At 34.1% G+C, this 22,235-nt stretch overlaps 4 protein-coding genes across 14 annotated transcripts in view; 3 read left to right on the top strand and 1 right to left on the bottom strand.

The window, feature by feature from the left end:
• LOC119640906 overlaps positions 1–508 on the top strand; it is a 1,820-nt gene extending 1,312 nt beyond the window's left edge. The window contains exons 3-4 of the mRNA XM_038039237.1: positions 124–177; positions 236–508. Of these exons, the coding sequence (XP_037895165.1) occupies positions 124–177; positions 236–421 (240 nt within the window). The 3' untranslated portion in view covers positions 422–508. The remainder of the gene's footprint in view (positions 1–123; positions 178–235) is intronic.
• LOC119640903 overlaps positions 1–22,235 on the bottom strand; it is a 38,098-nt gene that overhangs the window by 14,487 nt on the left and 1,376 nt on the right. For 6 of the 11 annotated variants that reach the window (XM_038039228.1, XM_038039225.1, XM_038039226.1 and 3 more), the window contains one exon: positions 20,604–20,840. The gene's annotated coding sequence lies outside the window, so the exon portion shown is untranslated. Of the gene's footprint in view, positions 1–20,603; positions 21,027–22,235 lie in introns of all 11 variants that reach the window. The other 5 variants (XM_038039232.1, XM_038039231.1, XM_038039230.1 and 2 more) reach the window with 2 other exon arrangements.
• LOC119640904 (endoplasmic reticulum metallopeptidase 1-like) lies at positions 3,572–7,256 on the top strand. Its single transcript, XM_038039235.1, has 10 exons — positions 3,572–3,652; positions 4,257–4,924; positions 4,990–5,192; positions 5,270–5,424; positions 5,487–5,870; positions 5,929–6,294; positions 6,355–6,498; positions 6,561–6,660; positions 6,719–6,821; positions 6,883–7,256. Exons 1-10 carry the CDS (start codon positions 3,638–3,640, stop codon positions 7,199–7,201), a joined length of 2,457 nt encoding a protein of 818 aa, XP_037895163.1. The 5' UTR covers positions 3,572–3,637; the 3' UTR covers positions 7,202–7,256.
• On the top strand, positions 10,874–13,659 carry LOC119640905. The gene is made up of 8 exons (XM_038039236.1): positions 10,874–11,119; positions 11,337–11,650; positions 11,725–11,889; positions 12,044–12,220; positions 12,278–12,424; positions 12,498–12,638; positions 12,714–12,836; positions 12,942–13,659. Exons 1-8 carry the CDS (start codon positions 10,874–10,876, stop codon positions 13,042–13,044), a joined length of 1,416 nt encoding a protein of 471 aa, XP_037895164.1. The 3' UTR covers positions 13,045–13,659.

The raw sequence follows: 22,235 nt of genomic DNA on the forward strand, positions 1-22,235 counted from the left end.
AATGTATGTAATGCCAAGTTTTAGAGAAATCCGTAGTTTTTTATAGTAGGTTTATGGTAGGTGTGTGTGTCGGTGTACCATTATTGGAATACAATTTTTTTCCCATTCACTTATTGATTTTAGCATCCTGCAGGTCAGGTGGCCTCATTTATTCGCGATTGTCAGGATAAACCATTGGTAAGTTCAATAGGATCATTGTTACACTAGAAAGCATATATTTACCTGAGGCTTATAGTATTTGAATGCTGTAAAAACAGATGCAACATTTAAAACATATCACCGTTCGTGTACTTCGGATCTGTGCAACGATTCTGACGGCACGCACGCCGCCACAAATGTGGATCCTAACTTTGGTGCTGCAGCTAACATGATAATTAAAGGTAAACTTTCATACTATGGTGCGAAGGCTTATAAAAATTGAAAAACTCTAAATACATTATGCAAGCGAATCTTGCCGCTACTGTACTTGACCATATACGGAGATGAATTAAAGGGGACACTATCTTTAATTATGTGAAATAAAAAAAATTTATGTTAAAAAAAGAAAGATTTCGTTTTTTTTTTTCTTTTATGGTCATCAACATTTTTTTAGCTGACAACCACTTAGGAAAAAGGAGGTCAGAAGAGTATGTATTAGTAAACAGGAATATATGATCAACTTACATAGTTATTTAAAAAAGACAACACTTATTAGTTAGGTACTTGTCGCAGATCGAAACTTCTATATTTGTTTTGGTAGTTTCAAGTCAGCGAAATGCCGGTGGCTCCATCCCAATTCTAAGCTTGAGTTATGAATGAGTTTTATTTTTTATATTCTACAATTGGTGAGCAAATCTCTCGTATCACAGCCAATGCGTAAAACTATCGAGATTGCTGGGCACATTACCGTCGCCCATGGCCGAGTTTTCTACCTGACTAGCCACTCATGCGGTTCTTTTCAATTGTCCCGGCGAAAGTTTGCTTCGAAAATTGCTAGCGAAAGAAATTAAGGATTTCAAGTTTGTCATGTTAATGTGCGTAACTTTAGTAGGCCGAAGATTGACTACTTTAATTAATTATTGCATCCTTTGCCGATTAATGTCGTTTTCATGAGTCAGATGTGGTTCCATCAGTACAGTAAGTTTCGTGGACTACTAGTTATAATATCATCTGCCACGATAGCGAGAGGCAGTGATATTACCCTCTATATTAGTCAATCATGTGTCATAAGGCAGTATTGATGTCTAAAGTATGGTTGTGTTGTTGACTATCTTGGTGTTAACATCGGTGCTAATAACCTGAAATGTTTTATTGTATGCGTATATAATTCATATAGAAGTAACTGCTTGGATGTTGTTGATTTGTCTTTGCATGATGTGCGTGCCACCTATTTTCGTAACTCAGTATCATTCATGGGATCGACACTAGTTAACTCCCGGCGTGCATGTTTTGCTTTTCGTTGCAAGTTAGCCTTTTTGCATCAAAAAGATTCTGCCAGAGTGTGAAGTGCACCCTCGTAGGGTAAACGATCACTTTTTGAGACCTAATTGTGTTTCTTGCAGTCGGTCTATACTTGTGATTCATGCGGTATCGACAGCGTGAAACATTCCATTTTGTGGCTTTCACAAAGGAAGAAGATTGACAGTTTATGCATGGCATCAAACCTAATGCTGTTGGTCATTACAACATCACTATTAAGTATTTAAGGCTAATTCTTGCCAGTATCATTCTACCATTGACTCATTACAATAACCTGCTCATCTCCTGACAACTGGGAAGTGGCCATTGATAAAAGGCCACAGTTGGTTCTTATTGAAGACTTTAATTTTACGATAATGTGTATCTATAGTATTTTGACGAAGCTAAGGCTTCCCTCAACTTAAGTTCACAAAATGACTAAATTGAAACTGAGCAAATGTCTCTCCTTGCAATTCATATCGTATGGTGCGAGCGTATATCGTAGCAATCAGTTGCAAGGTGCTGTTAATAAGTACGCTAGATATGTTTTTAATAGAATAGAAAGTTGTCGCAGTTTTCGCTCAAGATTTTGAATACTGATTTTAAACGTATCTTCACATCAGAAATTTACTCTTTCTTCATAAGCCCATCCGCTCTCGAACACCGCACGGGAAAATGTTGCTTACCAAATCTAGAAGGGTAATTAATTTGCTACTTGACCATAAATATTTACTATTATTGAGGCTATTCTTTGTTAAAGCTATAAAGTTGTACAACTCTTTACCACTTCGTATTAGAACGATTATTCGTCCGAGGGGCTTAAAGTGGCCATTAAAGTCTTATATAATCTATAATTGATAATTAAGCGTCCGTGTCTATAAGTTACTGTTGTTCGTAACTGTGCCGCAGGCGACTCTATGTTATTGGCATGTTAATATTAATTATAATAGTGATTACTATTTTATAGTGATATAATATATATATTGTCATTAATAACTATTATTATTAATTAGTAAACTCGATTAAACTAAAAATTGTTTTAAGTGAATTGGTGAATGGCATTGAGTGATCGGCTCTGCCCGACTAATTTTTTTAACTTATTTGACTTTAGATTATAACACTAACTTCATTCGCTTTTTTATTATGTAAGAATTTGGCAATAAAACCCTTCGCATAATTTATATACACCTAATTCCCTTTTTACACGATAGAAACGTTCACAGAAACTTCGTGCACAAAAAGAAATTGGCTAAATGGAAAAATGGTCGATTGATTCCAGACTTAAAAAAGCAACTGAAAAGTACAGTAAACAATATCAAAAAATTCTTATTAGAGTTCACTTAAGAATTTATTTCGTGCTTTCCCTGTTTTACTTCATGAAATATATTATAAACAATAAATTATATTTTGAAGGAATGAAAATAATATCTGAAAATCATTAATGCACAAAAAATTCAAAATAATATAAACATAACAAAACTATAATATATCTGCTATCACTAGAATCATTTTGCATAATGCGGCAAATTTTTTAGATAAAAACCAATTCCAGCAAGTACGATTTCCTTAATGACGCGTTCCCAAAAATTTTGATCATCGAATTTTATAAGTAAAAATGTTTAAAAAATGGGAAATACCGTTGCACAATACGGTTAAATCTGATGGTTTTGACATTCCTCCACATAAAATAACTGATTGATTAATTCAGCGTACGCTGCTCATTCGCACATGGCACCTATATTGGTTGAAACGCAACCAAATTTTAACCTAAACTTTTCGGCCGCTATATCTTCCAGCGAGATTTCTCGACGGGATGAGACGCACCACAACAATTGCTCGCCCTGAAATGTGCTGAAACCAACTACAGACTGTTGTAGATTTTTCCGCTTATTTTCTTTAAATTTATAAATGCGTACATCGTACTTTTCGTCGATAGGTAATGGTTGTAGTTCCCAAAATTGCAATTCTCCATTTTTATTAGAAGAAAGCAAAGTGGTTGCATTCAGCCACTGTACTTGAACGTGCGAATCTATATTTAAAATGTGTATAAGGTAAACAAGGATGAAATGCGGTTTCATTTTATTGTTTGTACGTACTTTTCCCACCATCGGATAAAGCACCTTTTAGCTTCAACTCATTTCTACGGTCAAGGAAACGCCGGGATTTAAATATTTGGAACAGAAGTGAAAAAGAGGACGAAATGTTTGTTTCGGAGGTACGTACTCAATATCGTAGACATCATATGCTCTCATTTTTGCTCCAAAATACCAAAGAAGCACAAAGATAAGCAAGTGTTCCTTGCCGCTGCAATAATCGAAAAAAAAAAATTTGTTAAACTGTTGAGGCGAAACCCCGAGTGGGCTAATAAACTGTTTATAACTTCTTTTTAGTGTGTGTGGACTGCGGGTGTTGGTAATTAACAAAAATGGAAGTTATCTTTTATGTTCCATAAGCGCTGTAAAACGTTTTATATATTTTTTAAGATAAAAACCTTTTTGAGATTTGCTTTATAGTCAAAAATTGTCGTTCCCCTCTATACAATGAACATCGATTCGTTATGATGCTAATTTTTGCTTAATTTTACTATGAAAGGATCAAAAAGTGTGCCGCATTTGTTGGTTTTGTAAACTTATTCAAAAGCCCTTAGTTTTTCATCTAACCATTGTTTTTCAAGGCAAGGAGCAACTGCAGCTAGTCCACATTTATGAGAAATGCAAACAGGCGCTTATCTCATAGCAGATTTTTTTTAAGTCCATGTTCAAAACTTACAGTATACAGATAGTACATTCATTTTCCTTCCGTTTTTTTCTTTTTTTTAGCCAAAATCAAGAAGAGTTTTTGATCTCAAAAAAAAGGATGCTGTTCATATCAGTTTGAAATATGCTCCATTTTTTATCGCTTTTTGGGCAGTACTTTATTTATCTATAGTAAGATCCCAGGTGGACAGGCTGCCTAAGCCTCTTTATCGCGTAGATGAACACATTAATCCCGAATCATTTATAGCCGAAAGAGCTGAAATAACATTAATTGGTTTAACAAGTATTGGTCCACGCGTAGTTGGAAGCGTTGCGAACGAGGTGACAGTTCTAAAATTTTTGTTAAATGAAATTGAAAAAATTCGAACGGAAAGTAGTGATTATTTCAAATTTGAAATTGACATCCAAGAGGCTACGGGGAATTACGTTCATTGGTCCATGATCAACATGTATCAATCGATTCAGAATGTAATAGTAAAACTAAGTGCAAAAAATTCAAGTAGTGGGAATTATGTTCTTATAAACAGCCATTATGACACTGTACCTAGCAGTCCCGGGGCAGGAGATGACGGCTCTATGGTAGCCATTATGTTGGAAGTAATGCGAGTGATATGCAAGTCTAAAGGTCCTTTGGAGCATCCCATTGTATTTTTATTTAACGGAGCGGAAGAAAATCCTTTGCAAGCATCGCATGCTTTTATAACACAACATAAATGGGCGAAAAATTGCAAGTTAGTCAACTTCATTTATTGTCGTCTATCTATAAATAAACTTGTTTATTCAACTGCTCATATAGAGCTCTTATTAACTTAGATGCTGCGGGCAACGGTGGTCGAGAAATTTTGTTTCAATCAGGCCCGCAACATTCTTGGCTTATGAAATATTATCGTCAAGTACCGCATCCGTTTGCCACTTGCTCGGCTGAGGAAATCTTTCAGGCAGGTTTAATACCTTCGGACACGGATTTTCGTATATTTCGAGACTTCGGCGGAGTGCCTGGTAAATAAAATTTAAAATAATTCCAATCGCATCTCAACTATCGACCTTTCCCATGTCAACTATCGCCATTTACTCAGGTTACGATATGGCCTTCATTTCTAACGGTTATGTTTATCACACTGAACACGATAAGATAAATGTTCTATCTAAAGGTTCTCTACAGCATACTGGTGACAATGTTCTCACTTTGGCTAAATGTCTAGCGAATGCTCAGGAATTAAACGATATCATGGTAAGTAAAAGCCAACGAAAAATGTTTTTACGGAGGGATAACGACGTATCGTCACATTTTAGCAACACTCTGACGGTCACGTTGTATTTTTTGATTTTCTTGGAAACTTCATTATATTTTATACCGAAAGTGTTGGAATAATCATAAATATTAGCATATGTGTCATTGCGATAATTGCAATAGGAATATCTCTATATACAATGGCTGCTGATTCTGCCATATCGCTGAAGTCTATATTTTCGAGTTTTGGCGCCAGCTTTGCTGTTCAAGTAGTAGCTTTAGCGGTTGGAGGTGGGTTAGCGTTTCTTAATGCACTTTTTATGGATGCAATAGGCAGTGCAATGAGCTGGTACTCCCAAAAATGGATGTTCATGGGACTTTATTTTTGTCCTTTATTTTTTGGAATGGGGATGCTACCTGCTTGTTATTTGGAAAAATCGCGCAAGGTATAAAAGCATCTTTGTTAGAAAGTAAAATTTTTCAATATTTTGATATATGTTTTAGGACAGATTATTTTTGGGTTTTCGCATTCAACTCTTAATGCATTCTCACTGCTTATTCTTGGTAGCCGTTACCATTTTCCTCACATATTTCAGAATTCGTTCGGCATATTTGTTTATGATGGCCGTGCTCTTCTATACATTAGCGCTTATAATACATTTAACAGCTAAATGTTATCGAAGTGTTTACCGGTTTGGTTTAATTATGATGGTTTGTCAAATTTTGCCTTTTCTCTATTACACCTCATTAACTCACATTATTTACGATGCAATGGTACCAATGGCAGGACGTTCGGGGTTGTCTTCAAATCCAGAGATATTCATGTGTGGAATTGCAATTTTCGTTACTATACTGTTTGCAGGATTTATTGTAAGTAAAATACTTTAATTCTTTTACGTTTAGCCAAAAGAAGAAGCCCTGTTTTTGCAGATACCACTGTTACTATTTTTCCGAAAAGTTCGTGTCTTGTTTAGTACGTTCTTGATTGTGACATTCCTATTTATAATAATCGCACTTACTCCTTTGGGATTTCCTTATAGAGCTAAAACAGCCTCTCAAAGATATGCGTTGATTGTAAGTGAAAATTTCCAACACGAATTTTCACTCCTTTAATTCTTACCTACCTACATTTCTAGCATGCGCATCGTATAATCCACGATGCAGACAAAACAACGCGTGTGAAAGAATCTGGCATATACGTGTTTCCTCAAGATCGGAACGTAAAAATCTTGAATGGTAGAAACATTAGCCCAATAATGAGTTCTAACTTTCAAAATTATCATTTTTATTTCAGAGAATACTAAATCAATTGGTCAAAAACACTTGGTAAGCGACTATTGCGCTAAAGAAATGTTGTGTGGGATGCCTTTTTATAATCATCGATGGTACAAGGCTAGGCAGGTTTACATATATTTGAAAGTTTTTATATTCATTCTAATTCTGAACATTTTATTTTAGAGATTTTAGCTTTTGGATACCGGTCGAAGAGGACCCTTATATACCAGAAGAAGCTCCGATACTCGTTTTGTTATCTTCAAACCAACTTGTTGACCCATTTCAAATAAATTACGAATTTGAATTGAATGGCCCTGATCACATGACCATATTTATAGATCTCACCGATCAAGGACGAATAATCGACTGGTCTTTTAATGAAACAATGATAAGAGAAAACTGGCAACCACCTTACTTTATATATTTCTCATGGGGCAAAACCGGTAGACCTTTAAAATTCACAATCCTTGTTGAGGTATGTATTGGAAACAATGAAACGTAGTTTGAAATCCACATAATTGTAGAGGGATTTGCATTAAAAACACACAAAAATGACAGCATAGAGTATTCAAATTATCTCATATTAAGATACAATATATTTGTTATACTTTACAATTTTTCTCAATGTTATTTCGTTCTTGTTTCTTTATTACCAATTCTTTTTTTTTTTTTTTTGTTTTTATTAAACAGACATCATTCTATCAATAAAGTAAAGTAGTTGTAGCTGTAATGTCAAGATCTGAGGAATTTTAACAGTAATCGAATGCATATCTTTTCTACCCTAAACCAACACACTCCGTTCTTGTCAGCACCACAACTCAAACTATTGAGGAGACGTACAAGGGGAGATGAATTTATATTTTTGATACATTTATATAATAAAGATTATATATTACATTTCAACCAAACCATTTCTTTCAATATATATGGAAAGAGAGTTATCATTTTTTTTTTGAAAATAGGGTAAAATCGAATGCCACGCCTATAAAAATTGTACAAAACTATTGAGGAGACGTACAAGGGGAGATGAATTTATATTTTTGATACATTTATATAATAAAGATTATATATTACATTTCAACCAAACCATTTGTTTGAATATATATGGAAAGAGAGTTATCATTTTTTTTTTGAAAATAGGGTAAAATCGAATGCCAAGCCTATAAAAATTGTACAAAACTATTCAGGAGACGTACAAGGGGAGATGAATTTATATTTTTGATACATTTATATAATAAAGATTATATATTACATTTCAACCAAACCATTTCTTTCAATATATATGGAAAGAGAGTTATCATTTTTTTTTTGAAAATAGGGTAAAATCGAATGCCACGCCTATAAAAATTGTACAAAACTATTCAGGAGACGTACAAGGGGAGATGAATTTATATTTTTGATACATTTATATAATAAAGATTATATATTACATTTCAACCAAACCATTTGTTTGAATATATATGGAAAGAGAGTTATCATTTTTTTTTTGAAAATAGGGTAAAATCGAATGCCACGCCTATAAAAATTGTACAAAACTATTCAGGAGACGTACAAGGGGAGATGAATGCATATCTCACTCAAGTAGGCATATAATCGACATGAACTAACCGAATTGTGAAAAATATAACGCGAAGTTACAATGCGTATTTGTGAAGAGTGAAAATGAGAAAATTCATAGAATATTGGAAATCGTGTTCATACAAAACAATTCGCGTAAAAAAAAATTTTTTTCGTTTTAAAAAATTCATATAAAAACAAAATTCTGTGTACCTTTATTATGATTTCGGTGGGTATAAAAATCATAAAATATGCGGCGAATATTTACCTGCCCGGTAAAGCAGGGCTTGTATTTAAAATGTATTCAAACTGATTGCGTTTCAAATTTTTATCAAGCTAGTATTTTTAGTGGCAAACTTGTAACTGACGGACCAGAGAAACTCTGTGATAGACGAATTTAGTCATATTAAAATATCCTCCGTAAACTATGCTATAAAAAATTATTAGTTAGCTAAATTAGTATATATTCTCAACTATTTTCGTTCGTGAAACTTATCTGCCATGAAACGAATATAATCACCTGCAGTGTATTTTTCCGTAATACTGCGCACCGTGTACACCGTGTCACTGTGCTTCAATCTCGCTCTCCTAATTGCACGTGTACATTGTTAAAAACTTTTAGCTTATCTCTTATTCTTTTCAATCTTTCCCTTTCTCTGCTAATTTAGAGAAATAAACAATCTATCTTCGAATTCTGTCAAATTAAAGGAAACGTTTATCAAGAATACTTGGAAAACTTCAATAAAATAAACGAGCGATTTTGGTGTTTGATACAATGCTTTCTTACGAGCCGCAAAAAAAAGCAACTGACACGAAAATGACACCCAATCAACCAAATGCTTTGCAGGCTAGTAATGAAGACTTGAATCCATTCCGAATCACTTAAAAGTATATAACACAAGCTTCCAACTGCCACGCCCGTAAATAATCAAAGTGCCTAAAATAATGGCACTTTCTTAAGTCAATTAGCAGAGTACGTTATAATATTTATATATTCACTTAAAGTGATACGTAAAAAATTCCTCATAAAATGACTGCTCTTTCTACTCATCACCGAAGGTCCGGGTGTATTCAGCACCTAAAATGGGTTATGAAAACTGCAAGGTCACTTCAGAGGCCCTGCAAAGTATATACATTCTTACCCAGTATCAATCCTGAACCGATTTAGTTGTGTTCGTTTGTCTGTCTGGATCACACATGTGTTTCTCGTGGTCGCAAAAAAGGCAAATATCGAGTTAAAATTTAGCAAAGCACATTGGAATATCTTTCACGCAGATTTGGCATTGAAAATGGGTCAAATGAGCGAACGACACACTCAATGTAAATTGAGGACAACTCCCTTGTTAAAATGAAAAAAAAAAAACGTTTTTTTGTTCGTTACTATGTACTACAACAAATAAAGCAATAAACATTTGCACATATATTTTTCAAAAATGGCTTCAGTACTTCTCAGCCCTGCTCATCCATTATTATAGAAAATTCAAATTCCGTTCTTTTAGCAAAACGTTTGAAACGCTCAGAAAGAAGCTTTAGAGAACCTACAGCGTCAATATATTTTTGAACTGTATCAAATTCTGAGTCGATCTAAGCATGCTTGTCTGTTGGCGTCTCCGTCGATTTATTTTATTATAGAGGGTTTCGAAGACCTAGGCATGTGGATCATATTTAGTAAAAAACAACCTATTCATTTTTATCTACTTTCCCCATCAAATATCGTAAATGAAATCTCAATACCTTAGAGAGAAGCTCTGAAAGCTCTAAAAAGTTAAAAAATCTTATACAGAATGAAATTCGACTATACTAGACTACGTAGACTTGGGCCTAAGTTCTGTGCATTTAGCTTGGATGTCGAATCACTACTTAGCATCAGTGCCTTTCATAAAGTGCCACAAATTAGTCTTTGTTGCGATATAAAGGCTTAATTATTGTAGACAAATTTCCGTAATGACTATGTGCCTTGACGCCGGCTAAAGAGCAAACATCCGTACCAATTTTTTTTAAATCTGTTTTCTTTACTATTAAAGTCATTAGAATGTCTTCCCTCTAGTTATACTAAGAACAACAATCGGTACGTATGATTTATAAATTACTTGCTCTAACATAAAGTTTTTGTTGACAATTGGGTTCTCGGGCCAATTCCTTATTTAAATAGATTTTTTAACTGAAAGTTTTCGCTGGGCGTATTCATTTCGCAATGTGGATGGCAAAATGTACAACATCAACTGAGTTGTTTACATTATATGAACTTCTCCATTAGCACCCCCCAAAAATTGAACTAATTCACTATGTTTGTAAAGTATTCATTGAGAAATATGCCAGAAAATATTTTTTTTAATTGCATTATTTTCATCATATTTCAAATCAGTTGAAAATTTTATAAGGACGCAGCCACATGCTATAAAAATTCGAATTTCTTTTTTCCATTTTCTCTTACAAAGCGGTCTACAGTTTTCTTTCAATTCAGTCAGCTTCTAATTGCAGAAACAACTAAAGTTTTAAAGATAAAAAGAAAGAAACCTGAAAAACGAAAACAGCAAGGCACAGAAAAAAATCATTAAAACGTTAGCAGAGCCTTCACAAACAGGAAAGGAAACCAAAACAAAAAAAAGTAAATAAAATGAATGCGGAGAATGGCGAGTCCAAACCTTTGGAAGAAGAACAAATTGAAGAGAAATCTAAAGGGCAGGTGGAAACACCGAAAATGCCAGCGCTCCCGGTACCTAGCATTAATGGATTTAATACCGAAGAGTTTTTGGCTCGTGTTAACATGAATGAGAAAATTAATAACATTTTGCGATCGCCAAGAAAAACCCCTAACGGCGTTCGTCAACGTTCTGTGTTTACAGCAATAACGCCTTCATCAGTAAGTTTAGTATTTAAGTATCTTAGGAATATTTTCCATCTCACAAGTTCCTTTTGTCTAAAGGCCAAAGGGCATTTATTTTCGTATTATTCTCAAGTAGGTTTATTGAATATTCCATTTCTTAAAATTTAAATTTAAAACAAAAATCACTGATTAGCTCTTATATTTTTTTTTATATATATTTTTTTTAAATATGTTAGTAATCTGTTTATTATAGTCTCGTTTCAATGCAAGCGCGACACCATTTGTTTCGCAACAACGAACGCCCGGAGGTGTCAATATGTCTTCTGGAACTGGCGGTATGACGCCAAAGGAGACTTCTACTCTCTCGGCAGCCATGCCAACAAGGCAGCTACCTATGCCGGTACATATGAGTGCCGCGTCTCCCCATCGCTATAGCGGTTACGAATCACCTTTAACCGGTCGTAGTGCTGGTATGACACGCGGCGTCTTCAACGCTCGCTATCCGGTAGCACCACCGCCATCTCCAATATACAACTTCGAAAATGATGTGTGCAGAATGGTAAGCTTGTAAATTTTGTGTATTGGAAGAAATATAATAATTAACGGTCCTTCTCTTTTTTTATTTATTTATTTCTTTTGAGACAGTTTCCGCAACCAATGCCTCCACCTCCGTACGCGATGGGACGTTTAAGTGGAAGTCATCGGGCAGTGGAATACGAAAATCCTACGCCGCCTCCATGCCCTGGAGCTGGACCGATTGCCATGACAAACGGCACTATTCAATTACGTTTGCGTGACGGAATACGGTACGATTATCTTTATTTATAACGTTCGTTAATTGAAATAAAGTTCACAATAAATTAGATTAAACGCATGTCCAACTCACATCTAAGCGTCTGGGAATTTCGAAATATGTATATGCTTTTCATAATTATTTCCTTTTTCCTAATGGCATTGCAGCATTGATATGACTTTGGACAAAGCGGTACGAGTATTGAATCAACGCAGTATGGTGGCCATTGCTCTTTCTCGCAATTGCAGCAACTCTGCTTTAATTCATCCCAATGGGCGTATATTGCAGAGCGGCTCGAAAGTAGAAATCGTTACCTATGACGGCATGAAAACTAATAGTTATGTGTAAGTTTCACGTAAAAATCACTTAAGGAGAAATAAAAGCTTTTTTTTTATGGATAGACGTTACGCAAAAATGTGGTATAAAGGTGTTAGTTTTACCAGTGAATCTTGTGCCTTAATTTATCTTGTGGACACGGCCGGTACTAGGACTACCACAGATACTTTTACTGATCTCACCAAGGACTATACGTTGACTGTGTTTTACGAGTAAGTAGAAACGGTTCTCTTACAGAGTATATTAACTTAGTAATTTTGTATTTTTTTCAACGCGATTTTCTAGTGACTCTCGTCATGGACCCTCTTATGTACAGGATGCTAATGAAGTTGTACAGAATTCAACTTATTCCTATACTGATGAGGGTACCGAGATTTATGAAATCAACGGTTTCCGTATTACCCAGGCAGCCGATGGTCTGGTTAAGTAAGTTTTGCTTAGTCGCCTGTTGAACTAATTAAAGTGATCCTGAAAGAGACGTTAATATTACGTTAACTTTAGGTTAACACGCACTCACAACAAGTGCTTAATACGCACCAGTCCAGGCAACGGTTCAGCTACATTGACTACTCCAGGAATACATTGTACAGCCTCTTTAGGCAAGACGTCTCATTTGTTTGTTAGGTAAATATATAAAATATATAGTATAGCGCATACTCTTTCGGTACTCTGTCATTTTGAAGAAGAAACGACAATACGGTTCATTAAATTTTATCTAAATATCTCTAGGCGTAATGAGAAGCGCATGCATTTTGATGGATCCTGTTTCATTGTAAGGAATGCGGGCCACTCCGCCGGTTTCAATGAAAATAACTTGCTCATCGTTTATTAATATGAAAGAGAAACCCAAGAACCCGTTGTAAGATAAAGAAGATGAAAGAAAGAAAAATTGCTTAAAGCGCCCAAAAATTAACATTGAAAACAGCAAGTGACGTTAACAAAAATTGAAAAAAAGCAAAAGAAAAACAATTGAGATATACATATGTGGCGCTATTTTAGAGATCTGTTAATTGTTAGACATCTTCCCAATTTACAATTTCATCCACATTTTTTCATTAGCATTTTTGCAATATATTGAAACGAAATTTTAGTTTTCGAAAGTGTGTGCCCCCGAAATTTTCAAGTGTTAAATAAGTGTTCATTGTTGAGCATTAATTTGCCCTCTACTTGTGCGCGCCCCCTTTAATTTATTATTAGAGTTAAAATAATACCGCGAGAATAATGAAATATTGAATTGAAAAATGTTCAAAACGCGCCTATTTATATGAGGCCAGCATCATCAAACTACTACTAGGGCGAACACGATGATTCCGCAGATACCGCACACGGAACCAAATAACTAATAATGGTAGCTTCAATTCAAGTAAAAAGCTTAACAATGAAAAGAAAAAAAAAAACGAAAGAGAAAAAGGATAACTTGCCGTTTGGTTGTCGTTTGTAAAAAGAGTGAGTGGGAGTGGAAAGTTATCCCGTGAGGAAGCGTTTTTAGTGTCAAGTGAATGTCACAAGAAAAGTGTCGCAATTCTCGAAATAAATAAACCCTTTAAAATATAGAAACAAAGCAAAACAGTAACTTATCACGTTCGAGATAAACGTAACCGTAAACGTCAACGTTTTCGCCCCCCCACCCCCCGCCCCCTCCCTATCCCCCTCCATAAATCTTCATCTTTTTTGGCCACTACCGTCTCTGTCTCCAACTTTGTCGTTTAATTACATAAAACTATTATACAATACTCATCTCTCTCTCTCTCTCTCTCTTTCTCTCTTTCTCTCTTTCTCTCTCTCTCTCTCTCTCTCTCTCTCTCTTTCTTTCTCTCTTTCTCTTTCTCTCTATATATATAATTGTATAGATATCTATAGTTGGTGTATACTCTAAAAAACATACAATTCTTTTTGAGACTTTTTTTTTATATCTTTTTTTTTTCATCTCCACTTCAAGGATTTCTCAAATGTTACATAAAACGCTTATACGGTTGAATCATGCTAGCACTGTTACTTTTTTACTTAAATATGAAACACAAATTGTGATTTCAATGGTTACTTAGTTACTGTGATTAAAATACACATTTTAGACTTGCTAACCCCAAAATTGACCCTTACATGTATAGATTATACATATAAGTTTGCGATTTATATTTTGGCTGTGCTTGTAACAAAATTAATTGAATTAAATCAAATTACGGTGTATTATGGAATTAATTTAAATTTGCGCATTTTTAAATTCGAACGATATAGATATGATGGTAAGTGTTAAACGGCTGGCGGCGACCACCCCAGTTGAAAAAGCTTTTGCAAATCATCTAATGAATATATGTGCGTAACGTTAATTAATTTAGTTGAATTCCATCGGAGAGAAACTCTCTCCCTAAAATGTATAATAATATAAAATCCATCTATGGAATATTAACTATGAGGACATTAAATAGATTTTGTGCTCAACTGAGTGCTAAATTAGATTAACACAAAGGCTAAAAGGAATATATGTGCATATATACATATATGTATGCAGTTTGGACGGATTTTGTGCATCCGTCAGAAGCAACACTAATGCATGGTTATTATTCTGTGCATTCAGTTATATCCACAAATACTCGCTTAACTATATATAACACATAAACGCCAACACGAAATCTTATTCATCGCAACGAAGAATGCACGAGTGTGTTTGGCCAGAGGTAGAATACAAGATATATCTATCTATGAAAGCAAAGTTATTGTTTGATAATATAACATAATATAGTCAAGTTTGTGTCATTTAAATTCCACCTAAATTTCGAGCGTTGGATGGCACTGCTATACATATACTTAATATATACGTTTAAATTATAAAAAAGGTTGCATTCATTTCCGAAAAACTGTGCCAAAATTAAAATTTTTAAAACTATTCCTACCCATGGAGTTCGTCATTCTCATTCCTTTCTGCCATTACTTTTGAGGCATTGACACGCAAAGTGGAGTAAGTCCATTTTGGGAAATAAAATGTCGGAAACATTTTCTGTTCATCCAGCTCGTTACTATTGTTCTGATTCTCAAACAGCGTATATATACATATATATTGACAATCGGGTGCAGCTCATTGTCAACATAGATCGTCTCGGAAAGAAAACATGTTACCTTCAAAAGATCTCGAAAAATGCGCGAAAATTTTGGGTTGAACATAATCATATATAGGCAGCGGTCAGATGGACAGCAACATTGCACTTGACCTTTGGAACGAAAATCCGTTCCTCGTCTATCAATGAAACCACAAAATTAGCGAAAAATTTATTAACTATGCATGGCTTGATAATAAACGATGAATAATTTCTGATATTTTAAAAGACTATAATTAGTTTTCCTACTGACAACATTGAATTTTTAGCAAAGTTCGCAACGATGTTAAATCTTTTTGGGTACTGTTATGAGATTGGATTGATTCTTCTCTATCTTATTTTATCTTTGCTATTGTCTAAAAGAGCTGTCGTTAACATTCGATTTATTCCGATGTCGAGCGTAAAATCTCTTGCAAAAAAAATTGTTCTCGAGTTACGTATTTCACCGGAAATATGAAGTAAAATACTGTTACGAAAAGCACAAATTTAATACAAATAATGGATATACAAAGTCCATCTAATCTCGTTACATTTGGAAATTTCAAAATATTGGGAAAACAGTGATGTACAGATGTTTGTCCGTCCGTCTGTCTGAATGAAATCTGTTCAGACTTGTATTCTGGTGTTTAATGTAAGCTTTTCAATTTTTGAAATACCTTGACGAAATCTGCTACACTGACCTGTTTTGAACCAAGGACGAATGATATTCAAAACGAAATAATTGACGAACTACTTTTGCGACCACTCCCAAATAACGCTTTCAATTGACAATGTTGTCATTAGGTGTCATTAATATTTCGGCATACTATAGATTGGTAGTAAATTTTGGGTTCGGTAGGCCAATCTTACCCTCTTTATAAGTACTCTCATGAAAAGTATGCTTGTGCAAAATATAATTATTGGTATATCGCCACGGAAGACACTGGGATATGGTATTGAAAGGCTGGCCTTGCCAAACGATTACGTTTTCACTTACATCCAATTCTAACTTTGACAATGTCTTATTTAAACTTATATATAAAGCAAGAGACGAAGGCGATGTTCAGCTATTAACGACTGATTTAATTGGCGAGGGTTTGACATTAGCTACAAATTTGGAACAACATTTTCTAATAACTAATAATCCTGACATGGAAGGATGTTTTGAAATTTCAACGTCATCTTAGTGTGACTGAATATCATAAATCATATAAACATGATAAAGCAAAAAAGCAACAAGAACAAAAACAAAAAACAACAGGGGCCGTTAATAGCGGACGTAATTTTTGTCAAAACTCACAGTCAGGCCACAACTCCGACATATGTGACATATCTACTGACGACAGCACTTTTGGTCCAGTTCGTAATAAACCTGCACATAGTTGGGAAATTGGTTATTATTCGTAATTTCAATTTCAATTTTCATAAGCTGTATTTGTGGACTGCGTTTTCACTGTACACTAATTTCATTTTTCTTTATATATAATAATAGAAACAAATTGTTTTCGTCTTATAAGTATGTAATATGAATGTCGTTATTATTTTTATTGTCACGGTTTTCACGGAAAATATTTGGAGTTTGTTTCAGCGTACACGAGTTTTTTAAGTTGTGGAACATATTTACCATATGTCGCAAGTACTTTTTTAAACCATTTTTTTTTTGGTCGGATTTCTAAGGAACGGAACTACCGTGCAGAAAAAGGCATTGCGTACATCTGCTTTGCTTACTTGATTGTTTAGTTTATTTGTTCCTCTTTGCATTGAGATTCTTATATTCACATATCAATGATATCACAAGCAATTCATTCAACTGGCAAGGTCTTCGCAAAATCTTTGACGCTTTTTTATCTCTAAGTATTTTATTTAATGAGCGGGCGTGAAATCCACCTCGATTCACAGTAATCTGAGAGTATTAAATGAGCGAGTCTGAAAACTACTTGTTAGATTGTAATGCGACTCCGAATTTGAAAGTATGAGAGTAATTAAATGAGCAACTTGGCTTGTTAGATTGTAATCAATTCAATTTCTTCTTTTGTAATAGATTTGAGGCTAGCAGTCTATAAGGAAATTCTGGGCTACTGTGGTAGGAATTGAGCAATATTCATATTTTAGCAATGGTTTTTGCAATAAGTGGTCCGAGCAGTTTCTCATTAAATATAACCAGCACTTCTCAACCCTTCCAAAAAAAAAAAAAAAAACAATAATCGTATCTCAAGAATAAATCTGCTTGAACTTACTCATCCTTTTTTTCCATTCTTATTTCTTGTATTTCACGATCGTAATATTCTGGATACTCTTCTAATTTATCTAATTTTTTCAACATTTTTTCATCGACTTCATAAACTTCACCTTCAACATTATGACACCACTTATGGTACGGGCAATATTAAGGCAATGTATGTAGCACGCGGAAAGGCTTATGATAGACCCACGTTTTATTATGCAAATCGATTGAGCCTGCCTGTCTGCCTGACGGTCTGACGTCTGTCCGTGTAAATTTATGTAAAGAGTGTTATATTCGAGACATTTTGATGAAATCTGGTACACTGATGTAGTTTAAACGATACCGAAAATGGTTGGGACTGGTCCACTTTTTCGACCATTCCCCCTAATGCCTTATTTTGAAAAGTCGTTATAATTTTTGGTATAATTGGTGTGAAAAATTTGGCAGCTTGGCTGAGGCAGCTTTTTGAATCCCATTCTCATATAAATCTTCCTACTAAAACTGAATCTTTGTATAATAAAAAGGCATAATTTGTAACATTTCATGGTGAAAACTAGTTCACAATAGTAAATTGTTATGGATATCAATCTTACCGCATTCGGACCACATACGACTAATATTTGGATCAATATGCGGGCTTTTATGAAAAGTAAACCTTTACATGAAAATAATGTGTAACTCTCGAAGTAGTATTACCAAAATGAGTGAATAATTGTATTAGACGAAATGGCATTGGGTGTTTAGTAGCCGACTTGACCGGCTATAATGTTCTTACTTCTTTTCCTCTTTTACTTTTCCATCAACATGAAAGGTTAGGAGACTATCTAAGAAACAAACGGATAAAAAGATACGAAGAATCGAATGCACGGAGTCGAGTGAAACGAAATATATTGACGAAAAAAACACTGAACCGAGAAACGAAACAATATGACTACATTTTGTGAATATATCTATACTCGCTTAATTTTTCCTTCTTTGCTTACTATTCTATGTACTAAAAATAATAAAATTATAATAAATCATTAAATATTCTGTATCACCCTACAGTTATTCACGTAACGACTTTGGAAAATAAGATCTTCTATGGGAAGTACTCAACAACTATTCTAATCCGAACGATTTTCAATAACGAAATATAATTGTGCGTTCATGCTTGGGCCAAAATTCGTGAATATACCAAATTTCATCAATATATCTTAAAAAATTTGCCACCTGTAAGTTGAATACAAAGCAAACAAGGTGGGCAGACGGATAGATAAAAGAATATGGGCCTATCTTAACTGGGCGTAGCGTATATTCGTAAGGAGTAGAACGTTGAAAGTAATTTTATCGCAATAAAATAAAACTTAAAATTTCCTTCATTTATCTTCGCTCGCCATATAATACTATATGTATTGTGAAATTGAAAAAAAGCTTCAATGGTGATGGTAGTAAAGTCTTGGTCTTGTACGCCTGTAACGTTTTAAATTGTTTTAAATTAAAATTTTGTAGAATTACTTAAGGCGATATGCAATATTCGCTTCGGACTACAATAATTTTAGTATTAATTTTTTCGTTTGCAGCACGCTATTAAAGCGAAATGATATTAAAGTTTGGCTATTATCCCTTATTTTAAAACACATATCACTTCGCAGTTAATTTAAAGCTAAACCAAGTATAAAAGCTCACTTTTTATAAATATACCTCAACATGTCAACTTTACCTCTGGGCGACGAGCCACCAAACATTGTATGCCCGCGGTGCGGGCAGTCCATATTGACGAAATTGGACTATAAAGCAACTACCCGGACCTATATAATAGCTTTGATTTTATGTCTGATGGGGTGAGACGCATTATCAATAATTTGCGAAAGATTTTTGTCAATAATTCTATATTTTTTTTTTTTTTTGCTAGCAATGTTCTTCTTTTATTTAGTACAATAAAACGATATATTAGAAAAACTTTGTCGAAGAGTATTAAAGTAAGTGCTACATGAGTCTCAAAAATATTTCGATTTGGGGAAAGCTTGAATATAATTCACTGTCAGTTTTAGATCAGCGAGCACGTTTCAATATGCTAGATCCAGAGGACGGTTCTTCTCGTTTTTAGAATCCTACTATCGGAATTTGATTCGAAATAGTTTGTTGAGCTGAAAGAAGCGATGTACAGTGGTGTAAATGAACTTTATCGATAGCCATGAGTGTGGATCGCGTTTCATTTAATAGTAACGTGAAGCGTCCTCCTTTTCATTTATTTTCTAGGTCAGGATGTGTACATTCAGTGATAAAAAGAGAGAGCCAGATATGCGCATACTTGTTGAAACTTATTGCGAAAGGACGTACAAAACTTTCCGATCCATTTATTATCATTCCGAAAATTCATAACTTGATCCTTTGATAACATCAGCAATAAAAAATCATCAGCAAAAAATCTATCTATCTATCATTTTTGGCGATTCGACGCCTTCACTGATTTTGGTTGATATACAACTTCATGGCAGTTTTCCATATAAAAATTCCACTGATTCTGGTTGATATACAACTTCATGGCAGTTTTTCATATACAAATCTAGTCGTAAGATATTTTTCGCATAAACAAAACGTATATACAGGCATTCCCCGCTGAACACGGTTAATTCGGTTCTCGATACCTTTAATTTTGGTTTGAGATAACTTTTGAATATTCGTGATTTTGAGCAAGTCGTCTTTAAGACTTGACTGATATCTATCTGTTAGGATGAAATTTGTGATTGTATGAATAAAACAAATATATTAAAGTATGTCTTGTTTTTGCACGTATGTATGTATGTATGCGTGTATGTACGTATGTATATATTCATATTCATCATTTTGTTTATTCATCTAAATTTTTTACAAATTCTGGTTTATTATTATCAATATTGATATTCTCGATATTTAACGTTTGTTGAATATTCTCATTATTTTTTGATCAAACTCCGTATATCGGGATAACTGGACTATCGGAGATTCAACATAAACCAAATGTAAATATTTTACTTTCTTGCTGTAAAGCAACTAACTCGTTGCTTTGCGTTTTCATTAAATTGTATTTAACATACATTAATATATGTTTTTCTAATTTTTATTATTACTTACATGATTAGTCGAACCATTTAGGTTGTTTTGTTGTTCCGGGGGAGTTTGGAATGGTAAATCGGTTTCCACCGGTAAGGGCTGTTGTGAAACGGATGGAGATGGTTGTGGAAGCGTTGGGCCCGTTCTATTACGGAAACGGGCCAAAGCACTTCTTATTCCCTCCGTATTGACACTATCAGATTATTATGCAAGGAAAATGCCTTTACTAGTTTTTTCCTTTAAATTTTTAACACATAACTATCGCGAGAGAATTTATTTATGTGGAAGCGTAAGTATAAGACGTACAAACATATAAAGACATGAATGTATGTATGTGTGTACAATCATTTATTTACACAAGCGTATATAGCCAGGTGCCAATATAATTAATGGAGTAATCAAGCTTGCTTAAAGTGATTTTAATACGAGAAATTATGGGAATTCCTTGAGAGAAACAGATTCATATATTACGGGTGGGTTAAGGATATAAAGAATAATTTTTTTTTTTTTCAATATTAAAATATATCGATTTACTTGTGAGAGTTCTAAATTAAAACAAATCGATTTTGTTACATAAATATAGTTTTGGCCAGAAAACCCAGCTTTCCCTACGCAAAACTTTTGACATATGCTGTACCTCGTTTTTAACTAGACACTAGGTCAAAAGTTATCGTTCTTGGTTTAAAAGATTTCAAAAGGTTAATTCTTACAGAGAGTAAGGCGAATTGATGACCGACACAACCACGTGTTCGATTTAAAACCATAACTGAGTTTTATAAGTCATAATTGTTGTTACGCAACTGTTTTATTTGCAAGGTTCGCTGGATGAAATGTTATCATTAAATTTGAGTTTAAGTTACAGTAGAAGTGTATAGTGAATAGATTACTGGCGCGATGTTAGTTGTAGTGAAGTTAGTATGTAGCTAACATTTTTGTTTTTGCTAAAAGATAGACTATCTTCACGCTTGATTTGCCCTTCGTCTAAGGGAGAAATATAGAAAAATAGAAAATAGAAACATAAATAAAAAAAGACTTTTTATTTCCTGGCCAACTATAACTTGGCCAAGACAATTTTTTAGCAAACACACAAACCTTAACAATGTGGGCTATCTTCACTTCGTTAATAGATTTGGTATATATTTAATTTTCGGATTACATTTTATTTAAAAATGCCTTTGAATCTGCTAGAAAAAACCTTACGTGGGTTAAATGCAAAAGTAAAATTTTTTGCCGTATTCTCCTCTTCAAGTCCTTGTATTTAATACTCCATTCGTTATACTGCTAAGAAAATAAGAAATCGACAGTCTATCCATCGTATTTATTTTAGAATTAATATATTTGTCGACAGATGATATATCTTCATCTTAGAAATGTACAGAATAATTTTCGATATTCTTGCTTATGAGTAATGAGCAGAAAACGTAAAGAACGTGAAAAAATAAAAATTTCTTATCATTGTATCTACTTTGGTTCATAAATAACGACCAAAAAAACAAAATTGTTTTCAATATGAAAGCAGAGGCGAACTTTTGATCAATTGGTCTCGCGTTCAATACCAGCTTACGTGCTCGTCTTTATGCTGGTCGTCAAAGATTTTGTTCTTCAATGAATCGAATGCTCTGCAGAAATAGTAAAAGTGAGTAGGTGTGGATT

This window comes from Glossina fuscipes, unplaced genomic scaffold (genome assembly GCF_014805625.2).
Source record: "Glossina fuscipes isolate IAEA_lab_2018 unplaced genomic scaffold, Yale_Gfus_2 133, whole genome shotgun sequence".
Lineage (NCBI taxonomy): Eukaryota > Metazoa > Arthropoda > Insecta > Diptera > Glossinidae > Glossina > Glossina fuscipes.

Excerpts from the sequence above, each read along its gene's own strand:
- LOC119640904 (XM_038039235.1), top strand. Across the intron at positions 5,193-5,269 it reads AGACTTCGGCGGAGTGCCTG|GTTACGATATGGCCTTCATT; the intron begins GTAAATAAAATT and ends CCATTTACTCAG. Across the intron at positions 5,871-5,928 it reads ATTTGGAAAAATCGCGCAAG|GACAGATTATTTTTGGGTTT; the intron begins GTATAAAAGCAT and ends TATATGTTTTAG.
- LOC119640905 (XM_038039236.1), top strand. The coding sequence starts at position 10,874 with ATGAATGCGGAGAATGGCGAGTCCAAACCTTTGGAAGAAGAACAAATT. Across the intron at positions 11,120-11,336 it reads CAGCAATAACGCCTTCATCA|TCTCGTTTCAATGCAAGCGC; the intron begins GTAAGTTTAGTA and ends TGTTTATTATAG. Across the intron at positions 11,651-11,724 it reads GTGTGCAGAATGGTAAGCTT|ACAGTTTCCGCAACCAATGC; the intron begins GTAAATTTTGTG and ends ATTTCTTTTGAG.